Source organism: Peromyscus maniculatus, chromosome 13 (genome assembly GCF_049852395.1).
Source record: "Peromyscus maniculatus bairdii isolate BWxNUB_F1_BW_parent chromosome 13, HU_Pman_BW_mat_3.1, whole genome shotgun sequence".
Lineage (NCBI taxonomy): Eukaryota > Metazoa > Chordata > Mammalia > Rodentia > Cricetidae > Peromyscus > Peromyscus maniculatus.
In genome coordinates this window covers 55093847-55112810 of record NC_134864.1, presented here as the reverse complement: position 1 = coordinate 55112810, position 18964 = coordinate 55093847, and the positions used below count along the sequence as shown (strand labels likewise).

The 18964-nt window shown below is 45.3% G+C and overlaps 1 protein-coding gene across 1 annotated transcript in view; it reads right to left on the bottom strand.

Annotated features, from left to right (window-relative positions):
• Positions 1-68: 68 nt before the first annotated feature.
• The window catches only part of Mpp4 (MAGUK p55 scaffold protein 4), a 42447-nt gene continuing 23551 nt past the window's right edge, over positions 69-18964 (bottom strand). The window contains exons 13-21 of the mRNA XM_042260320.2: positions 18082-18102; positions 14204-14218; positions 11931-11972; positions 8844-9014; positions 7468-7548; positions 4675-4768; positions 3722-3830; positions 2304-2438; positions 69-702 (exon numbers count right to left, since the gene is read on the bottom strand). Of these exons, the coding sequence (XP_042116254.1) occupies positions 511-702; positions 2304-2438; positions 3722-3830; positions 4675-4768; positions 7468-7548; positions 8844-9014; positions 11931-11972; positions 14204-14218; positions 18082-18102 (860 nt within the window). The 3' untranslated portion in view covers positions 69-510. The remainder of the gene's footprint in view (positions 703-2303; positions 2439-3721; positions 3831-4674; positions 4769-7467; positions 7549-8843; positions 9015-11930; positions 11973-14203; positions 14219-18081; positions 18103-18964) is intronic.

The following is an 18964-nucleotide window of genomic DNA, read 5'->3' as shown; positions in this document are numbered from 1 at the left end:
TGAATTGGTCAACGAGGCACTTTTGTAAAAATAAAACAAAAGACAAAATATTTTACAAAGTAAAATAGTTTCAGCCATTAACTATTTATTGTCCGATTTATTCAAAAGAGACTTAAAAAAACTAAATCTTACAAACACCATATGAAATCGGTAATTCTCACATGAATATTGTCACCTTTAGAGACTTAGCATTATTCACATGCCTACCATTAGTTCCTATGGGGAGAGGACGGAAAAACCCGACCGAGCCGGGTAAGTAGTTCCCTGTCATTACAAAGTGCTAGTTAGAGCCACACAATAAGCTGCAGCACGTCACAGTTGAAGGTCTAATGGGTCAATGCTGCTGTTTTCTAGCGCAGCTGTTACGCTGGATCCTTAGGACACAATATTAAGCCTCCAGTTTATTTATTTTCAGAGCTGAGGACCGAACTTAGGGCCTTGCTGGGCAAGCGCTCTACCACTGAGCTAAATCCCCAACTCCAAGCCTCCAGTTTTAAACAGGAGACTTGATTAAGACTCAGTGCCAGGAGAAATCCACGCTTCTGGTACCCACTGCGGTTCCCCCTGAGCCTTCTGTATGGCAGACAGCAGCTGGGCACATGCATCCTGCAAGTTGTCATTCACAATCACGTGATCAAAAAACTGGCCAAACTGACTCTCCATTTTTTGAGCTAAATCCTCCATCTCTTGTAAGTCTTCATCCTTCCGGAGAGATTGAAAAATGTGAGTAAGACAGGCAATAAGACACCAGCTTTTTAGCCAGGCTGGGGAGGCAGAGCCAGGCAGGTCTTTGAGCTCCAGACCAGCCTGATCTACAGAATGAGTTCCAGGATAGCCAGGGCTACACAGAGAAAACCTGTCTGGGGGCCGGGGGGTGGGGGTGGGGTGGGGTATAGGTTGGGGGGGGACAGGGGAACGGACACATCAGGTTGTTATACAAAGTTGTGAGGCTATTTATAAACACAGTTTATATCAAATATCTCTCCTCTAGATTCTTTTTGCCTTTTTTTTTCTTATTTTGGATTTGTGAGGCAGAGTCTTGCTATGTAGCCCAGGCTGGCTTTAAACTAGTGATCCTCCTGCTTCAAGTGCTGAGGTTTCAGGTGCGTGCCAACATGCCCAACAAGAACAGAGTTTTAAAAGCCCCAAAGACTTAGAAAATACTGTCATATCCATCAACTGTCAAAAAGTCAAACAGGAGAATCATAGTTTCATAGCCACTGGGAAAATATGGAGATAAAAATACTCAGAGATAAGGGAAACCATGAAGATACTTTAGGCTTGCTTTGACAGGACATCCTAACACTGGGACAATATGGAGATTAGCAATGGCCCCTGTGCAAAGGACATGCAGAGTTGTGAAGCAATCATATTTTTATTTTAGTTTTCAAGGCGAAAAGTACATGTCACAACAATATAAATATAGTCAATACAGCCAGGTGGTGGTGGCGCACACCTTTGATCCCAGCACTGGGAGGCACGAGCAGGTAGATCTCTGTGGGTTTGAGGCCAGCCTGGTCTGTAGAGTGAGTTCCAGGACAGCCAGGGCTATACAAAGAAGCCCTGTGTCGGGGAGAAAAAAAATTATATATATATAATATATATATTATATATATTGAATTGTATACTTAATATAATAGTTTATTTCTAAAATTTATACATCTATTTACTCTGTGTGTGTGTGCTATACTCAGTACAGCATTTTAAAAATAAGTAAAAATAATTCAAAAATACAAATAGACGTATACACACCAATTTGTTTGGCTTTATAAATTGTGGCTTACAGATCTTTTTCTTAAGCTAAGAAAAAATAGCATCACAATTTATTAAACCTTATTTTAATATCTGTAAATAATAACTAATAATTGTTGGGTTTTTTTGGCTTGTTTTTGTTTTGAGGGCTGCTTTGGTTTTTTTTTTTTTTTTTTAAATTTTATTTTTGTTTTTTGAGACAGGGTTTCTCTGTGTAGCCCTGGCTGCCCTGGAACTTGATCTGTAAATCAGGCTGGCCTCAAACTCAGGGATTCACCTGCCTCTGCTCTCAAGTGCTGGTAGGATTAAAGGCATGCACCACCATCTGGTTAAAAGGATGGCTTTTAAAGACATTACTCATTAAAACCTTAAAGGATTCTGTGGAAATAATAGTGGTTTGGGTTTTTTTTTTTAACCATTTTATCAGATGTGCACCTGAGGAGAGGGTTAAATAAAGATGAAAATAATGAATGGTCCTCAACCCAGTATAGCCTGACCATCTTCCCACTTAGCCATATCTAAAAGTATTCCAAGATTTGTACTCGAGTTACCTTGAATTTCATGTCCACAAAGTAGTCAGTAATAATCTTAGCATTTTTCCGAGACTGTTTCATGAAACTCATGTTAGGTGGCTTAATAAATATGACATAGGGCTTCAGGTCATGGGTTCGAGCCAGCTGAATATCCTACACAGAAAAATTAAGTGCGCAGTTAAAGACAGATGTGGGCCAGCAGGACAGCTCAGCCAGCAGAAGCACCTGCCGTGCGGGCCTGCAGAGCCCAGTCCCATCCCTGGAACCCACCGTACAAGATCGGGCCGACCTGTGAAAACTGTCCTCTGGCTTCCACACAGCACGTTCAAATACACCTCATACATTTTTAAAAATCAAAAATAGAGGTCCTAGCTTCCTCTAGTCAATGTGATCATAGTCTCATGTGTCCCCAAGTTCTCAATTATAAAATCGAAACAACTGAATAATAAATATGGCTCTAGACTCCAAGTTAAAATCCCAGCCCTTCCTCTTTCTAGCTAATACTAGCTATTGAATTATTGAAATAAATCTTATACATGACAAAATGCTGATTACCGAGAGTAGACTCCTGTGTATGACCTCACACGACAAAAACAAAGAAAAATTCAGGAAAGGTCTATTTACCTCGCCTCCCTTTCCTCTAGCTAGCACCTCGCATTGGACACCACTTCCATCTTCATGACCCCCAGCTCTGACTCAGGAAAGAACAAATTGCTTTTCCTCTAATTTTTTTAGCACACAAAGTGTATTCTTAAATGAATAAGGAAAAGTGCAAGGATCGGAAAGCTGGGCCTGGATACACAGGGATCCTACCTCAGCTAGTGCATCCCTGCTCTCTTCATACGTGGTCCAGGCATGTCACACATGTATGCCAACAGTGAGCATTACCTTTTGTACAAAGGAATATCTTCACAAGAAGTTTCCTTGACAAGTTTGTGATCAGTGTCAAAGCCGGGAAGTGTTGTTTTTTTTTTTTTTTTTTTTTTTGCTTGTTTGTTTTGTTTTGTTTTTTATTTATTTTATGGCTATCCACTCAAGCTCTGGTTCTGGGTGTGAGAAATAAGACTTCCCCTCCAACTAAAAGCAAAATGTTGCCAATTTGCTTTTCAAGGAACAACCTGGCCCTGAGATACAAGAAGTGGTCTTACTCTTAAAAATCTAGCTGAATAAAAGTCTCAATTAGCCACGCAGTGGCGGCGCATGCCTTTAATCCCAGCACTCGGGAGGCAGAGCCAGGCAGATGGATCTCTGTGAGTTTGAGGCCAGCCTGGGCTACAAAGTGAGTTCCAGGAAAAGGCGCAAAGTTACACAGAGAAACACTATCTCAAGAAAAAAAAAAAAGTCTCAATTAGAGCCTGGGGCATGTGCACAACATAGATTACATTACATGCATTTGTGACTTTAGAGTGATGGGAAATATTCTACTGCAGACCCACCTGAGGCTCCAAATCTATGACACAGATCTTTCCTTCATCAAGGACTGCATGCACAGCATTCACGCTAGTTCCATACAAGTGGCCTTTGTACTCACCATACTCCAGCATCCTATAAGAGTAAGACACAGGAGACAGTTCCCCCACAAGTAAAATATGAGCAGCAGGAATATGAATTGTGTTCGGTAGTTTTGGGTTTTTTTTTTTTTTTGCTGTTGTTTTTTTTTTTGTTGTTGTTGTTTGTTTGTTTTTTTGTCAACCTGACTAAGCTAGCGTCATGTGGGAAGAGAGACTCTCAGCTGAGGGGTGGCTTCCATCAGGTTACCTTTAGGCAAGTCTGTGAGGGTGTTTTCTAAATCAATGATTGACATAGGAGGGCCCAGCCCACTACAGGTGGTGTCACGCTGAGCAGGTGGTCTTGGGTTGTGTAAGAACGGGAGCCGAGCAAGCCAGGAGGAGCAAGCCAGTGGGCAGCATTCCTCCATGGCTTCTCCGATAGCTTCTGCCTCCACGTTCATGTCTTGATTTCCTGTCCAGACTTTCCTCAGTGACCGCCTGTGACATGGCTAAGGGATCCAAGTAAACCCTTTCCTCTCCAAGCTCCTTTGGTCATGGTGTTTCCATAGCAACAGAAAGCTAACTGGGACACAAATGTGAACTCCAACAGGATGGAATGCGTGGCTCTTGCTGGCACAAGAAGAATAAGTGGGTATTCAGCAGGAGGGGAAAAAAAAAACAGTAGAAAACCAAGGACTTACCTGCTTCTTCAAACTCTCTGAAGCTTGAACCTCAAGCCTGTCCCTTTCCCAAACCTGAACACTTGGATCTAGTACATCAGTGCATATTCCTTTCTCAGCTCTTCAGAACTGAGGGGTTAGTGCCAACAGCTTTGGCTAATGCATATAAATGGACTACTATCAAATAACCAGAAGGAAGAATTGGCTTCCAGACCTTACCTGTGTCCATACATGAGGCTTTCAAATGTTTCCTTTGACACGTAGTGATACTCACGTCCATCCATTTCATAACTCTTTGGGGAACGGGTGGTATCTACAAGAGAAGAGAATGAAAATTTCAGAATCTTCTAAATATTTTGATTTGTTACCAAATGTACACTTGGATAGAGATTCCCAAGTAAAACAAATAAGTGAAGGCATAAACAGATAGACAAGATGCTGGAACCAACGTGATAAGAATTGGTGATAAAGTGACAGTTCCCATGTCAAGTTCCACCAATTACAAACATTTATTTATTGCTCATAGTGTGGGAAAGACTGTATCATAAATATCAGACAAGGAACCACCTGTTGTTACTTCAAAACAGGCAATGCTGAACTAAATGTGAGGCCTAACATGCAAACATGTTCCTTCATGGCAATATCAACAGCATCTTTTGTTTAGATAATGCACTTCTGATGATCTCATTTTATCTCTCACACTGCTCTCCAGGTACATTATTATTTTACTGATAAGAAACTGCAAATTTTGGAGAGTCAGCACTTTGCTCACATTCATAAGACTAATGCTTCCTCCCAGACTGCTTTTTATTACACCAGATTGTCTCAGATTTGAAAGACAGAGAAAACCCACGGCATTCTGCAGGCTTGGTAATTCTTTAATACCAAAGAAAGAGGTTTTGGAGATAAAGAAGGGAAAATTGGCCAAGTCTAGGTTCAGTTTGATTCCTTGATGTGGCCTCTTTAATTTAGACTCTTCACTTTTATCTTTCAATGGCATCTGGTACAGAATACACAAGTCCCTCCAAAATATGTAAAAGGGATTTATTTATTGTCTATTTATTCAACTAACATATACTATGTGCCTATTACATTCCAGGCATTAGTTTGAGTTCTAGAACTCAAGAACAATACACCATTCTAATTCTGTATCCTACATGCAGTAATGCTTACTATTCCATATTCTCTGTTACAACAACTTCCCCTTGCGAATTAAAAAAAAAAATCTGTTCTTGCATTCGACAATGTTTAAGGATAAACTAGAACGATAAAAATGACATGTAAGGAGCTTGAACCAGACCTCCAACGGTCCCCTCCCAGGGGCTCCGGGGTCACCGTGGAGTGGTGTTTGCTTTTTCTTTGTCCAGCTCCTCCTTGTACCCTTCGGGTTCTATACCCAGGCAGTTCCTCCTGCCGTTCCTACTGAGGGCAAGCAGAACCAGCAACAGCTAAAGCTCCCAAGAGGCAGTGAACTGTGTTAACCTGCCAGGATGACTCCTCTGTTGCTCCCGTTGGATGGCCATTTCCTACGGTAGACTCGAGTCTGGACAAGGTGTCCAGTTTTAAAACTGTTCAGCTGACTTAAAAAAAAAAACAAAACAGAATACAAGCAATTCTTTCTGCTTTTAATGATGGCTACCTGTGCACTTACATGTCTGCATTCTGTGGGTATTTTACCTTTAACTAGACTATTGAAAGTGGTGAGACCATTCAAATTTCTCTGTGCGGTTAATGCTCACTCTCGTATGTGTAAGCCATACTTGAGAAGCACGGCCTATCAGAAGGGGTCGCAGGCAAGAAGGCTGGTCCTGCTTCCTTGAGACAAGACCCTTCCGCTTTCCTCCCCGTGAAAAAAAATCTAACAATTCCCGTGACTCCCTTTCGTTCATTTCTACCTTTCCTCCATCGGTTTTTATCTCCCTAAGGAGAGAGAGGCAAGGAGGAAGGAAAGTGTTCCGACATGGCTGATCCCAAGGCCTCCAGTTCTTCCTTTGGCAGACATTTAAACCAGGCTCTTTCTCACTAAACGACTGTTAGATTGTGCTACTGTAGAGCCTGCCGAGCTACCAACAACACCTGGCCATTTCAAAGCCAGTCTCCTTTGTCATCCCTTCTGTACCTCAGGCATCTGGAGATCGACTTCTGGCTTCTTCTACTGAACCTTTCTCTTGCACAGTGCTGTGATAATCCCAGGCTGACTTTCCCCCACATTATCTACCCAGCTATGACCCTTGCAAAGAATCTCAAGACTTTTACTGTGACAGAGTCTACAAGGGCAGCCTTTCCAAACTCCAGCCGTCATCGGCCACATCCAGGATTTCAATTCTAGTTCTGACAGCAGTCTTGCGCATCCCCAGCATGCAGGGAACACAGAAGAAGTTTTGTCATCTCCCAGGCTCCTCTGTCTTCCTTGAAGCACCACAGTCTGCCTTGGAAGCCATCCTCCAGAGAGGCTCTTTCTGATAAAAGGCTCCATGAAGACCCTTACTAACCCCTCCCCGGAGCCTTTCACACACTGATGTGTGCAAGGTGTTTGACAGGTTTTTCTTCTTTTAAAGACTTTCATCTGGGTGCCTCCAACAACCTCAGCCTCCTTTGTCCCACGGTTTACACGTCATTATGAACCTTCCATCTGCCTGAAATGAGGGATCTTAAGCCAGAGCTTCTCTAGTTTACGGCAAAGGAAGTTCTCTGGTATGAGTTTTAAAAACGACTTACTAAAAATTAAACCCTAGTAGAAATACACAATAATGGGGCTGGAGAGGTGGCACCATGGTTAAGTGCACTGACTGCTCTTCCAGAGGTCCTAAGTTCAATTCCCAGCATTACATGGTGGCTCACAGCTGTTTGTCACTCTAGTTCTAGGGGATCTGACAATCTCACACAGACATACATGCAGGAAAACACCAATGCACATGAAATAAAAATAAATCATTTAAAAATACACATCCGTACATCCAGAGACAAAGTTTTACCAAAACATGAGCCCCCAGGAAAGAAAGCTCAACCTACGCGGGACAGCGCCTTGAAAACAGCTGGGATTCAGCCCGATGAGCTGTCTTCTCAGTTCGTTGACGCCAACGCCAGAAGGTCCTGAACACAGACAGTCACAGCAGAGATAATTAGAGGTGGAGAGAAAGGGTTGGGTTCCACAGCCATCCCTCAGTCACTCTGGTGCAGGACCTGGAGAGCCAATGCTGTTCAGGGAAAGTCTGTCGTAACCCTTCTTATGAGTCGGGACAAACCAGAAAACCCCTGAGAATTTTCCTGGTGACCCGTGAAGTAACATACCACTCCGACATTCAGAGATGGGGGGTGAAATCACAGGGATCTGTCACCCCGAAAAAGTCCACTACTGTTGATGTTCTGTTCTGAGACCTCACTGGGCCCTTCTTTAAACAAAGTCACAATCAGAATGCATCGCTGTCCCTCACGGATGCTGTGGTATTTCTAGCAGGTGCTTGAGTGAGCAGTCTCATGTTCTCCTGGAGGTGGGACTGACTGCCCGGGGCTGAGAACCTGCACAGTTACACAGAGCCCACACGTGGAGTAATGCCCTGCTGCTCTCTCTGCAAATACAAAGGGTCTGATAACTCCATTTCACAGCCTGTACCACAGGTGATGGAGCTGGGGTGGCTGCCAGGCCTGTTTTGTTCTGCGAGGAACCCACTGCTCGCTCACCACTCAATAAACCACGATGGCAGTGAGTTATCATTTTCTACTGCTTCAGGGGGCCTGCTTCGCAGAGGTCTGGGTCACAAAAGCAGATCTCCCAAGCCTTTCCCCGTCAAAAATACATCCAGAAGATTTAGATACTTTTTTTTTTTTTTTTTTTTGGTTTTTTTTGAGACAGGGTTTCTCTGTGGTAGCTTTGGTGCCTGTCTTGGATCTCACTCTGTAGACCAGGCTGGCCTCGAACTCACAGAGATCTGCCTGCCTCTGCCTCCCGAGTGCTGGGATTAAAGGCCTGCGCCACCACTGCCCGGCTTAAACACTTTCTTAAAAAAAAAAAAAAAAAATGGCTAACCACTTCTTGGAGAATGGAATTGAAGGGTGTTTTTCTGATATGGAGTCGTGATGCCGGCTAAGGTAGCCACCCATGCTTCTAGACCGAATTCTAAACAGATTTTTAAAAAGTACAGATCAGGTAGAGCCTCATCATATGAAGGCTTGTTAATACACGGGTTCTTACACATCATGGCCTTCCATGTTCAACTGTAGGTCAAAGAGAAGGCAAAGAAAGCTCGCCTGGGAAAGCTTTCTTATGCACACAAACCCGGCTCTCCGAACGAACGAGAGAGCGCTGCTTTTACCGTTACTACAAAAACCAAACATCCACTCTCCAAGGACAGCTGCCCGGGGCTGAGTAGAGAGCCTGAGGGCCGTACCCACGAGCACGACGAGGCGGTGCTTGTCTGCCGGCTGCCGCTGGTACCTCGCCACCTCCTCGTAAGGGGCACCCGCCGCACTGTAGCAGCTGCAGGAGCAACCCATGTTGGCGTGCAGCTGGCTGAAGTGTGACTTCCTGCGGCAGAGGCGCATGCTGCGGCGGAAGCCAGCTGAAGCGGGAGGCAATGCACAAAACGTCAGAGGCAGGACAGGACGGATATGGGTCTTGAGAAGTGGATAGTGAGCCGGGTGCAGCAGTGCACACCTGTAATCCCAGCACTCGAGAGGCAGAGGCAGCGGATCTCTGTGAGTTCGAGACCAGCCTGGTCTACAGAGCGAGATCCAGGATAAGCCACATAATGAGACCTTGTCTCAAAAAACAAAAAACAAAAACAAAAAACCTAAACAAGATAGAAGAAGCAGGTAGTGATGTTCCAGGAGGTATCCGTAAGTGGCATCTAGCATCTCTACTGTTAGGTGATAGGGATACAGTGATCCACTAATCCAGGTCACAGTCTCACGAAATTTACAATTCTTGGAGGAGGAAACACAAAACATGAAGAATAAAAGTAAACCCTCAGGAAAAAAAAAAATGGTGAGAAGTCAGAGGGTGGTGGGTAGTTTATTGGGAAGGGCAGTCCAGTTAAAAGAAAAGAAAAAAAGAAAGAAAGGAAGGAAGGAAGGAAGGAAGGAAGGAAGGAAGGAAGGAAGGAAGGAAGGAAGGAAGAAAGAAAGAAAGAAAGAAAGAAAGAAAGAAAGAAAGAAAGAAAGAAAGAAAGAAAGAAAGAAAGAAAGAAAGAAAGCCAGCAACGCGCGGTTGGCTGAGTGCATCAGGGGTGAGCCAAGGCGGTGTCTGCAGGACAGAACGAAAGACAGGAGACAGACAGGAGACAGAGAGGGGATCGGGAGGGCAGAGAGCTCTGAACAACTACTCGGCAGCAGCGAGCGACAGGCAGGCGGGGAGAGCCTGAGGAAGGAGCCAGGGCTAGACCACACGGGGCCTTACTGCTGTGCTGGGTGGTGGCTGGTGTGTAAAGAGAAGCCTGGGCTATGTTTCTAGAAGATTCCTTCGGTGGCTGTAGAGAGGATGCAACCTGTAAGAGGAGACCAACAGCCTCAGGGAGAGCGGTTAGGGGCTTCCCTGCAGTAGCTCTGAGGCCACGGTGGAAACACTGGGGAGGCTCCTCATTCCCATTTCTCGGCTGGACACACCAAGATGCAGACAGCTTAGGTGTCTTAGGTAGGATGGTAGCATGGCCTGCAAAGTTAGGTTTTCTGTACCTCGAGAGTAGGTTTCTCCACCGACACAGTAAACCAGATCGGGTGGAATTGGAAAAGCAAAAGAACAGGTTTATTCTGAGCAAAGGAACTCCCGGGTGGGTTCTCCAGCCCCCAGAGATCGAGGTGGGGGAAGTCACGTGCCGGAACCAAAGCAGGGAGCTTAAATACCCTGTAGGCCAGGGGTGATGTCCCCCGTAAGCTGGGCCTGTGCCCAAGTATGGGACACCTCAGGCAGGGACTTGGGCAGCTGGGGACCTCAGGGTTGGAACGGCCCACAGTCGCCAAGAATACGGAACTGGGCTTTTTTTTGTTTTGTTTTGTTTTGTTTTGTTTTGTTTTGTTTTTTCGAGACAGGGTTTCCCTGTGTAGCTTTGCGCCTTTCCTGGGACTCACTTGGTAGCCCAGGCTGGCCTCAAACTCACAGAGATCCGCCTGGCTCTGCCTCCCAAGTGCTGGGATTAAAGGCGTGCGCCACCACCACGGCCCGGCTCAGAACTGGGCTTTTTGACAGCTCTTCTCCGTTAGAGATTCTCTGAGAGGACAGGGTTTGGAGAGAGGGGGGAAAAAAATGGGGCCCTCCAGACCAAGCAGGAGTGAGCTGGAGATTCCAGCCGAACAAGACCCCCTAATCATTATTCCTGCCACAGAATCAAGCGCCTTTTTGGAATTTCCACAGCTGTTTGCAGGTCCTCTCTGAAGGTAAAGCTGGAAACCGTATGTGCATTTATAGATACATGAACACATTTATATTTTCTATCAATCTCTACTGAAAACTACGGGGGCGGGGCCCACCCGCCCCTACAATATAAATGCTACACTACAGTTCTCACTGTAGACTTTCTTCTCATTTGCAGCTCCCTTCTCAGCCCTGGCTCTGACTGTCCTCAACACACTCACTTATATCAACAACAGCCCGAGGGGGTCACCTCGGCCGAGGTTGTGGGGTATCCGAGCCTGCAGATAACAGCTGCTGCCACTGTCTCCTCTGGCATGAGCGCTGTGCCAGGCCCCCGCCGTCCAAGGACTCCCTCCTGGTCCTGCTCAGGCTCCTTATCCACAACCTTGGTGCAGCCGCTTGCTCTGCTCAGCCTCACTTAACAGCACTGAGATCGATAATTCCGGAAGCAAGGCGCAGAGGCAGGTGCTTATGTCTTACGCTCCTCCAACAATCCCAAAGTGCGCCCAGGCTTGGGGCCAACGTTCTAGATTTCAGACTGCAGCTCTGTGCCTCTCCCCTGCCTGGTGAAAAAGGGGGTCCGGGGTGGTTTTAACCGGGGAGGCCTGCTCCTTTAGAGAGCTCTGCTCAGGTGACAGATTCTAGAAATTTGGACATAAAAGCTGGCTTTAGTAGCCATGAAACTGTCTCTTTAGAGTAAGACAGATAGGCTATAGAACAGTCTAGGGGGAAAAATGAGTAGATGTGCCGGGCAGTGGTGGCGCACGCCTTTAATCCCAGCACTCGGGAGGCAGAGCTAGGCGGATCTCTGTGAGTTCAAGGCCAGCCTGGGCTACCAAGTGAGCTCCAGGAAAGGCGCAAAGCTACGCAGAGAAACCCTGTCTCGAAAAAAAAAAAAAAATGAGTAGATGTGTGTCTGACAAATAATTAAAAAGATATCCAGTGAAGTTAGATAATAACAATGAGTAATCAATAGAACAGATTATGGATGAGGAAAAGCAGACAGAGGGAAGTCAGAACAAAGAGCTTGGAGAGATTCCTCAAATGGCAGCTTTCCGCAAAGACGTCCGGATAGAGGGAATAGCACTTAAAAGCAACAGACGCACACCTCTTACCAGCCGACACCTACCAATAAAGAACTTCTGGCCGTTGCCAACAAATTCCTCTTTAGCTGGAACACAGAAAACGGAGAACATGTGAGGACCAGACAGTAATACGACCAGCAGATGCATGGCCTCAGCTTCTGGGTTCAGGTGACGCTCTCTGGGGGTGGCATTACCCTTGGGCAGCATTCTAGAACGTTCTCTGAACTCCCCACACACACACACACACACACTGCTCTTATGTACTCTCTTTAGCACTGCATTTTATGATTTGTCTAGAATGACTGAGAGTAGACAACTATTTTAGGCTTGATTAAAGTTGTGAGAAAGAAGCTGGACCCGGCACACACCAATAATCCCAACCCTCACGAGGCTACAACAGGAGGACCACAATTTTGTGTCAAACTTGAGCTTTATATTGAGAACTTGTCTTAAAAAAACAAAAACAAAAAACAAAACAAAAACCAAGACACTGAGTTATAGTAAAAACATAAATACTGGTTATACATTTTCAAACACATCCTACACAATCTGATGTCACGAAAATAAGAAACAAGCTGAGTTTAGCTTTTGCCTGAAGACAGTGGTCTTGTGGGCCCTGTAGTAACGTTGTTGTGGTGGCTTCGATGAAAATGACTAGTACAGGCCCATAGGGAGTGGCACTATTGGAAGGTGTGGCCTTATTGGACGAGGTATGTCACTGGGGTTGGGTTTTGAGGCTTCAGATGCTTGAGCCAGGCCCAGTGTCTCTACCTGCTGCTGCTGATCCAGATGTAGGACTCTCAGCTCCTCTCCAGCACCACATCTGCCTGCATGCTGCCATGTTTCCCGCCATGATGCTAATGGACTAAACCTCTGAACTGTAAGCCGGCCCCAATTCAATGTTTTCCTTTATAAGAGTTACTGTGGTCCTGGTATCCCTTCACAGCAACAGACACCCTGACTAAGACAGCTGTGACAGACAGTTTAAATTGTCAATATGAGACATAGAGTCACCCGGGAAGAAGAACTCAGTCGGGAACTGTCAAGATCATCCAGGCCTGTGGGCACATCTGTGGAGACTATCTTCATTACACTAACTGAGGTGAGGAAACCCACCCACTTGGGGCAACAGTCCTCCCTGGTTTGGGTCTCAGACTACATAAGGATGGAGAACATGACCTGAGCACACACATGTATTTTCTCTCTGCCCTCGACGGTGGCTATGACTAGCCGCTTGAAGTTCCTGCCTCAGCTTCCCCACAGGGACACACTGCAATGTAGAACTGTAAGCTAATCAGGCCCTTTCTCCCTGAAGCTGCTTCTGTAAAAAAAATATTTTCTCACAGATAGGCAGCTAGGGCAGAGGTGTTACTGGGTCTTCATTTCCTCCCGTAAAAAGTGGTTTGTTCATTTTCTAAAAAGCAGCCCTTGCTCTGGGGTGGCCAGGAACACCCGAGACGAAGGAGGGGAGATGCCCAGCCCCCACAGCCTCCAGGGCTGGTTCGGGCTCCTGTTTCTGCTTCTCCTTGGAACTCAGAAATAAACTCTAGGAAATCTTATAAAAGCCAGTTTCAAGTTGTTTTTATTTAAACCCCTTTCAACTTAAACAGATCTGTTTTGATTACTGATATAATGAACATCGAGCATTTGTTCATAGGATGAACTCACAGAGACAACCTTCTTTTTAAGAATTGTTTTGTTTGTTACGACAAGGCCTCAGGTAGTCTAGGCTGGCATCAAATTTGCTATGTAGCTGAGGGTGACCTTGAACTCGTGATCCTCCTGCCGCCGCCACCCAAGTGCTGAAATTATACGCATATGCTACTGTCCCTGGCCTTAAGAATACATTTTAAAATACAAAGAAAACCTCAGGGGCTGGGGAAATGGTCCCATGGGGAAGAGAGGCCCCTGCCCTTCCAGAGGACTTGTGTTCCCAGCACCCATGTGGGTGGCCCACAACCACCTGTAACTCCGGCTCCAAGGGATTTGACGCCCTCTTCTGGCCTCCACAAGCACCCGTGTATACATGGCATACATACACTCACACAAGCACATACACACAAATAAAAATTAATCCCATCTCCTAGTGACTAGTCACATTTTTCTACGTTATGTGGACACGTTCACAAGGAAATCTCACTAACGTGTGGATTCACAAAGCTTCATCGCCTTCATTGCTCATTTAAAATGTTTTCTATGACACCGACTAGTTATTGATCTGACCTTTAAAAAAGTCATCTCTTCTTGAAAGTTATGAGGCGAAAGACCTCGGCGTAGCACTACGTGGTACACACAGGAGATAAAAATGAACACTTACCTTCTGCAAGTTCCTCTGGATAGTAGAGCAAGTGCAGAAAGAAACGTGAAAAATGAATCTTGCAAAGACCGAGTTGACCATTAAATAAATGTGAACCATTAAACAAATGTGAACGACGCCGCAGGGAAGATGTGTCACCACATCATCGGCAAGGCAGATGAAAGCCACACCATTGGGACTCAGAAACCTACGCGATCTGACTCTACCATCGGGGGACAGTAATTTGTCCTGCAAGTTGTGTATCAACACTGTCCCTGAAGGTGGTGTTCATTCATGAAGACTACTGATTGGCACAAAACTGTACTTGAAAGAAAGAATAGGAAGGCAATGGCTTTGAGTCTTCTCTCTCCTTTCCCACAGCCATATTGCCACATTCCTGGGAAGGGTGTTAGTTAGGCAGATGGGCAGACTCTACGCTGGCCTGACGTCATCATCCCTCCACCCTGGCTGGCCTAACACACACACACACACACACACACACACACACACACACACACACACCACTTTCTTTTCCAGCTGGTCCTGTGAAGACTGAGGTGGTGGGGTGGGGGTGCTGTCTGAACACAGAGCAAATTGTTTGGGTATTTTTGCTTGTTGTTATCTAGACATATTCAAGTGGCTGGATTTTCTGCTGCTGTTGTTACATGATTTTTCTAGTTAAATAGGCTGTATCACTGCCCCCTGGAGAGAGTCAAGAAGGTCACATTATAGTTCACTCAGAGGCAGAGGCAGAAACCGAAGAGCCGTAACTAGCCACTAAGTTGTCCAGCAACAGGAGTCTCACGAATGACTGCCAAGGGTTATCTGCTTAGAAAACATGCCAGCTGGGCACAGCGACTCCTTAATTGAGCTCCGAAGAGAGCCAACTTGAAAAGCATTCTTGAGAGCTCTGTGTTAGCTGCGTGCTTTCTTTGGACATGCTGGTCTTAGAGAGCCAGCAGCTGGCCACCCCTGTGAATGATTTCATAACCGCAGCATCAGCTAACGCCCATGTAGTGCTCACTGTATGCTGGGCTCTGTTCTGAACGCCCTACTTGTGGAGAGTGTTGCTCATTTTAGAGATGTGGAACCTGAAGGCCAAGGAGGTGGAGGGCCACAGAGCCCACGGTCATACCTGGACCATGTGGCTCCGGTGTACAGTGTGCCCACTCCAAGCCTCTCCTTTCACAGACCCTGTGAATATCTCTGGGTCTTGAGTATCACTTTGGAGGGCAGAGAATTTTCCAGGAAAAATGATGAGATGACCAGAACAAAGAAGGATGAGTATAATCTAAAAATATTCATATGAAGCCAACCATAAACTTTGAGCCAAGTACAGAAAATTAAATCATCCATAATGGGCCAACCATCTCATGGAAAACAGGCATTTAGAAAAGAAAAAAACATTAGTAAATAAATAAGTTAAATGATTCACAACTTCATCTGTCTTCATGCATCTTTAGTGATGAATACTATAGTGACCTCTCTATACTTTTTTTTAAAAAAGACTTACTTACTTATGTACATGAATGCTTGTCTGCATGTATGCATGTGTACCTTGTATATGGCTATAGCACGTGAAAGCCAGAAGAGGGCACCAGATCTCCTAGAGCTGGAGTTACAGATGGTTGTGAGTCACCATATGGGTGATGGGGATTGAACCCAGGTCCTCTGCAAGAGCAGCCAGTGCTCTTAACCACTCGGCCATCTCTCTGGCTCCAGATCTCTCTATGTGTAGGAAATGAATTCATAGGAGAAATAATCTATCACACATCTAATTATAAAAGATTGATACAATGTCTTGACTCTATTGTCAAGGATATTTTTTAACAAAGCCATTCATATTTGAAAAGTATATATATCAAATATAAATTCTTCGGCATAATTTTTCCAGCAGATAGAAGAAACCACTAGACACTGATATCTACTTCACATGATGAAGCACTGGTTTTAAAAGAAGTGTGAGGACCAGTGGATATTCCTTATAGAAGTGCAGAAGAGCACAGAGCCAAGGGGTGGGTGAACTTTAACGTTCAAGTGTCCTGCTGAGTGATGATGGGCTAGTTTATGTACACGTGGTAAAGGGGGGAGCTGCCTCCGTTAAAGTAGAGACAACACACCAAGAACTGTAGAGACTGATGAGACAGGAAAACTGAGAATCAAGTTAATAGCACACCCGGACAGGGTGCCCATTTAAACACAGAAACCAGTTACACTATAGGATCTAGTCTGCTACGAATGATGTCAATGGTATTTTGAAAAATAGATCATGGAAAGTGCCTTAATTATTACAAGTAATCTATTAACCAAAAAAAAAAAAAAAGAAAGAAAGCTTATTCTTCCTAAACACTGGACTTCCCATCCTCTTTGCTGACCATGTGGACTAGAGTGTGGAAAATTAAGGCTTCAGTAGCTACAAGGCAATGTCTTGATTCTGAGACACCAGAATGACTGCCTTCTTTGTGTGAGTGTGTGAGCATGAGTGTGAGTATGTGAGCATGAGTGTGTGAGAATGAGTGAGTGTGTGAGCATGAGTGTGTGAGAATGAGTGAGTGTGTGAGCATGAGTGTGTGAGAATGAGTGAGTGTGTGAGCATGAGTGTGTGTGTGTGTGTGTGTGTGTGTGTGTGTGTGTGTGTATGCAGGTGCAGGCACACATTCTTGAGAGGGAGCATGTGTGCCACAGTCACGTGGGGAAGTGTGAGTACAAGCTGAGGTGCGTGTTCTCACCTTCCACCCTCTCTGGAGCCATCTCTTGGTTGCCCTGCCCTTGTCTGTGCCAGGCTAGCTGGCCTGCAAGCTTCGGGGGAGTCTCTTGTCACTGCCTCACATTTCCACACAGGAGCACTCTGATTACAGAGGCACACCACCGTGCCTGGCTTTACTTGGGCTATAGGGATTCAAACTTAGGTCCTTGCACTTACTCGGCAAGGTCTTTATCCACAGAGTCATCCCCCCCCCCCGCCCCCCGCTGCCGCCTTCTATACACATGGACTATAAACGTTTACATCGCTATCATGTATTAAAGGGACACTTATCTGTAACTGCAATTATTGCTGCCCAGTGGGCACACATGTGGGTCTAGAGACAGCCCTTTATGGTGCGGGATGGTTGATACACGGCAGGACACTGGCATTCCTAATCCGACCAGTCAGAGGATGCTACTACTCTCAATGGATGCAACAATCAAGAAGTGCCCCACGGAAATCCAGCTGCACCCTCCTCTAGGACAGCCCTGGTCCTGTGAGAAGCAACTGGGTAGGTGAAAATTACAGTATTTCATAAATAAATACAGTTTCAGTTCTGCTGTGGATATCGCTCTGTATAAATAAAACGCTGATTGGCCAGTAGCCAGGCAGGAAGTATAGGCGGGACAAGCAGAGAAGAGAATTCTGGGAACAGGAAGGCTGAGCCAGAGAGACGCTGCCAGACGCTGCCATGAGAAGATACCGGTAAGCCACGAGCCACGTGGCAAAGTATAGATATGGGTTAATTTAAGATAATTTAAGATAGAAGAACTAGATAACAAGAAGCCTGCCATGGCCATACAGTTTGTAAGCGATATAAGTCTCTGTGTGTTTACTTGGTTGGGTCTAAGTGGCTGCAGGACTGGCGGGTGAGAGTGATTTGTCCTGACCGTGGGCCAGGCAGGACCAGGAAAACTCTAGCTACACAGTTCTTATCTGAAGTCTGAAACAAATTTGGAGATATGCATAGGTAAAAAAAAGCTACTGTAGTGAGACAAATGAACCTGGCTATCATCTCACATGGTTTTAGATCTTTATTATTTTACTCTCATTTAAACAATTACTGTGTTATATTTCTAAATATGTTTAAATTATACCAAAACATAGAATATACATTTAAAAGTTAGTACTAAATACGCATTTTTTAACTTACCCGATTCAAAAGTTTCCTCATCTACGGTGTTCAGTGGAGATGAAAAGCAAAATGATCATTACATGACTGTCCTCAGCAAGTCTACATTTTAGCAGGGTAAGCCTGCTCCATGCTTCTGCCCATGCACTACCTTTAAAGTGTCTGTATGAGATCAAGATCAAGTCAGTGTTAGCTGTATGGCATCCATATGTCTTAAATGACTTAAATGACTGCATTCAACAGTTGGGCTATAGTAACCAAGAGGGATGCAGCATTAAATAAAGAAATAAAATAATGGGAGAGAAGAAAATAAATGTAAAAAGGGGAACACCATAGGCAACTCCTCCAGACCGCTGGATGTGGTACACAGACTGCTCCCGGGGTCAGCAGGGTAGGAGGTGTGTACGTTCCCTGCAGAGTCAAGGTCTCCCCGCCAGAGGGCATAGGAAGGGGAGTGAACTAAAGAATGGCTGGCTTGAGGAGGCTTGTTCAAGTGATGAGATAAGCCAACCTCAGTAGTTGGAACAACTTTTGCTATTCTCATAAACTTATGTATTTAGTACTGTATGTGAGAGAGGGGAGAGATGCAGAGCAAGAGAGCACTGTGAAAGGATGTGCGCTTCTGTGTTTGGGGGAAAGGCATCGGGAAGGCAGGGAGAAGAGCACACCCCACTGTTTTTATCTGCAAAGAGTATGTTTGGAGGGATACTGCAGGTGACCGAGGGCGGGCAAGGCGGCTCAGCAGGTAAAAGAAGTTGCTTGCACAAGCGTGGCAATCTGGGTTTGAACCCTGGAACCCAGTTAAGGCTGAAAGGAAAGAACTCATTCCAAAAGTTGTCCTTTGGCCCCTACACACACCTCCACCTCCACCAGCCCATCATCATCATCATCATTTTAAAAAGGG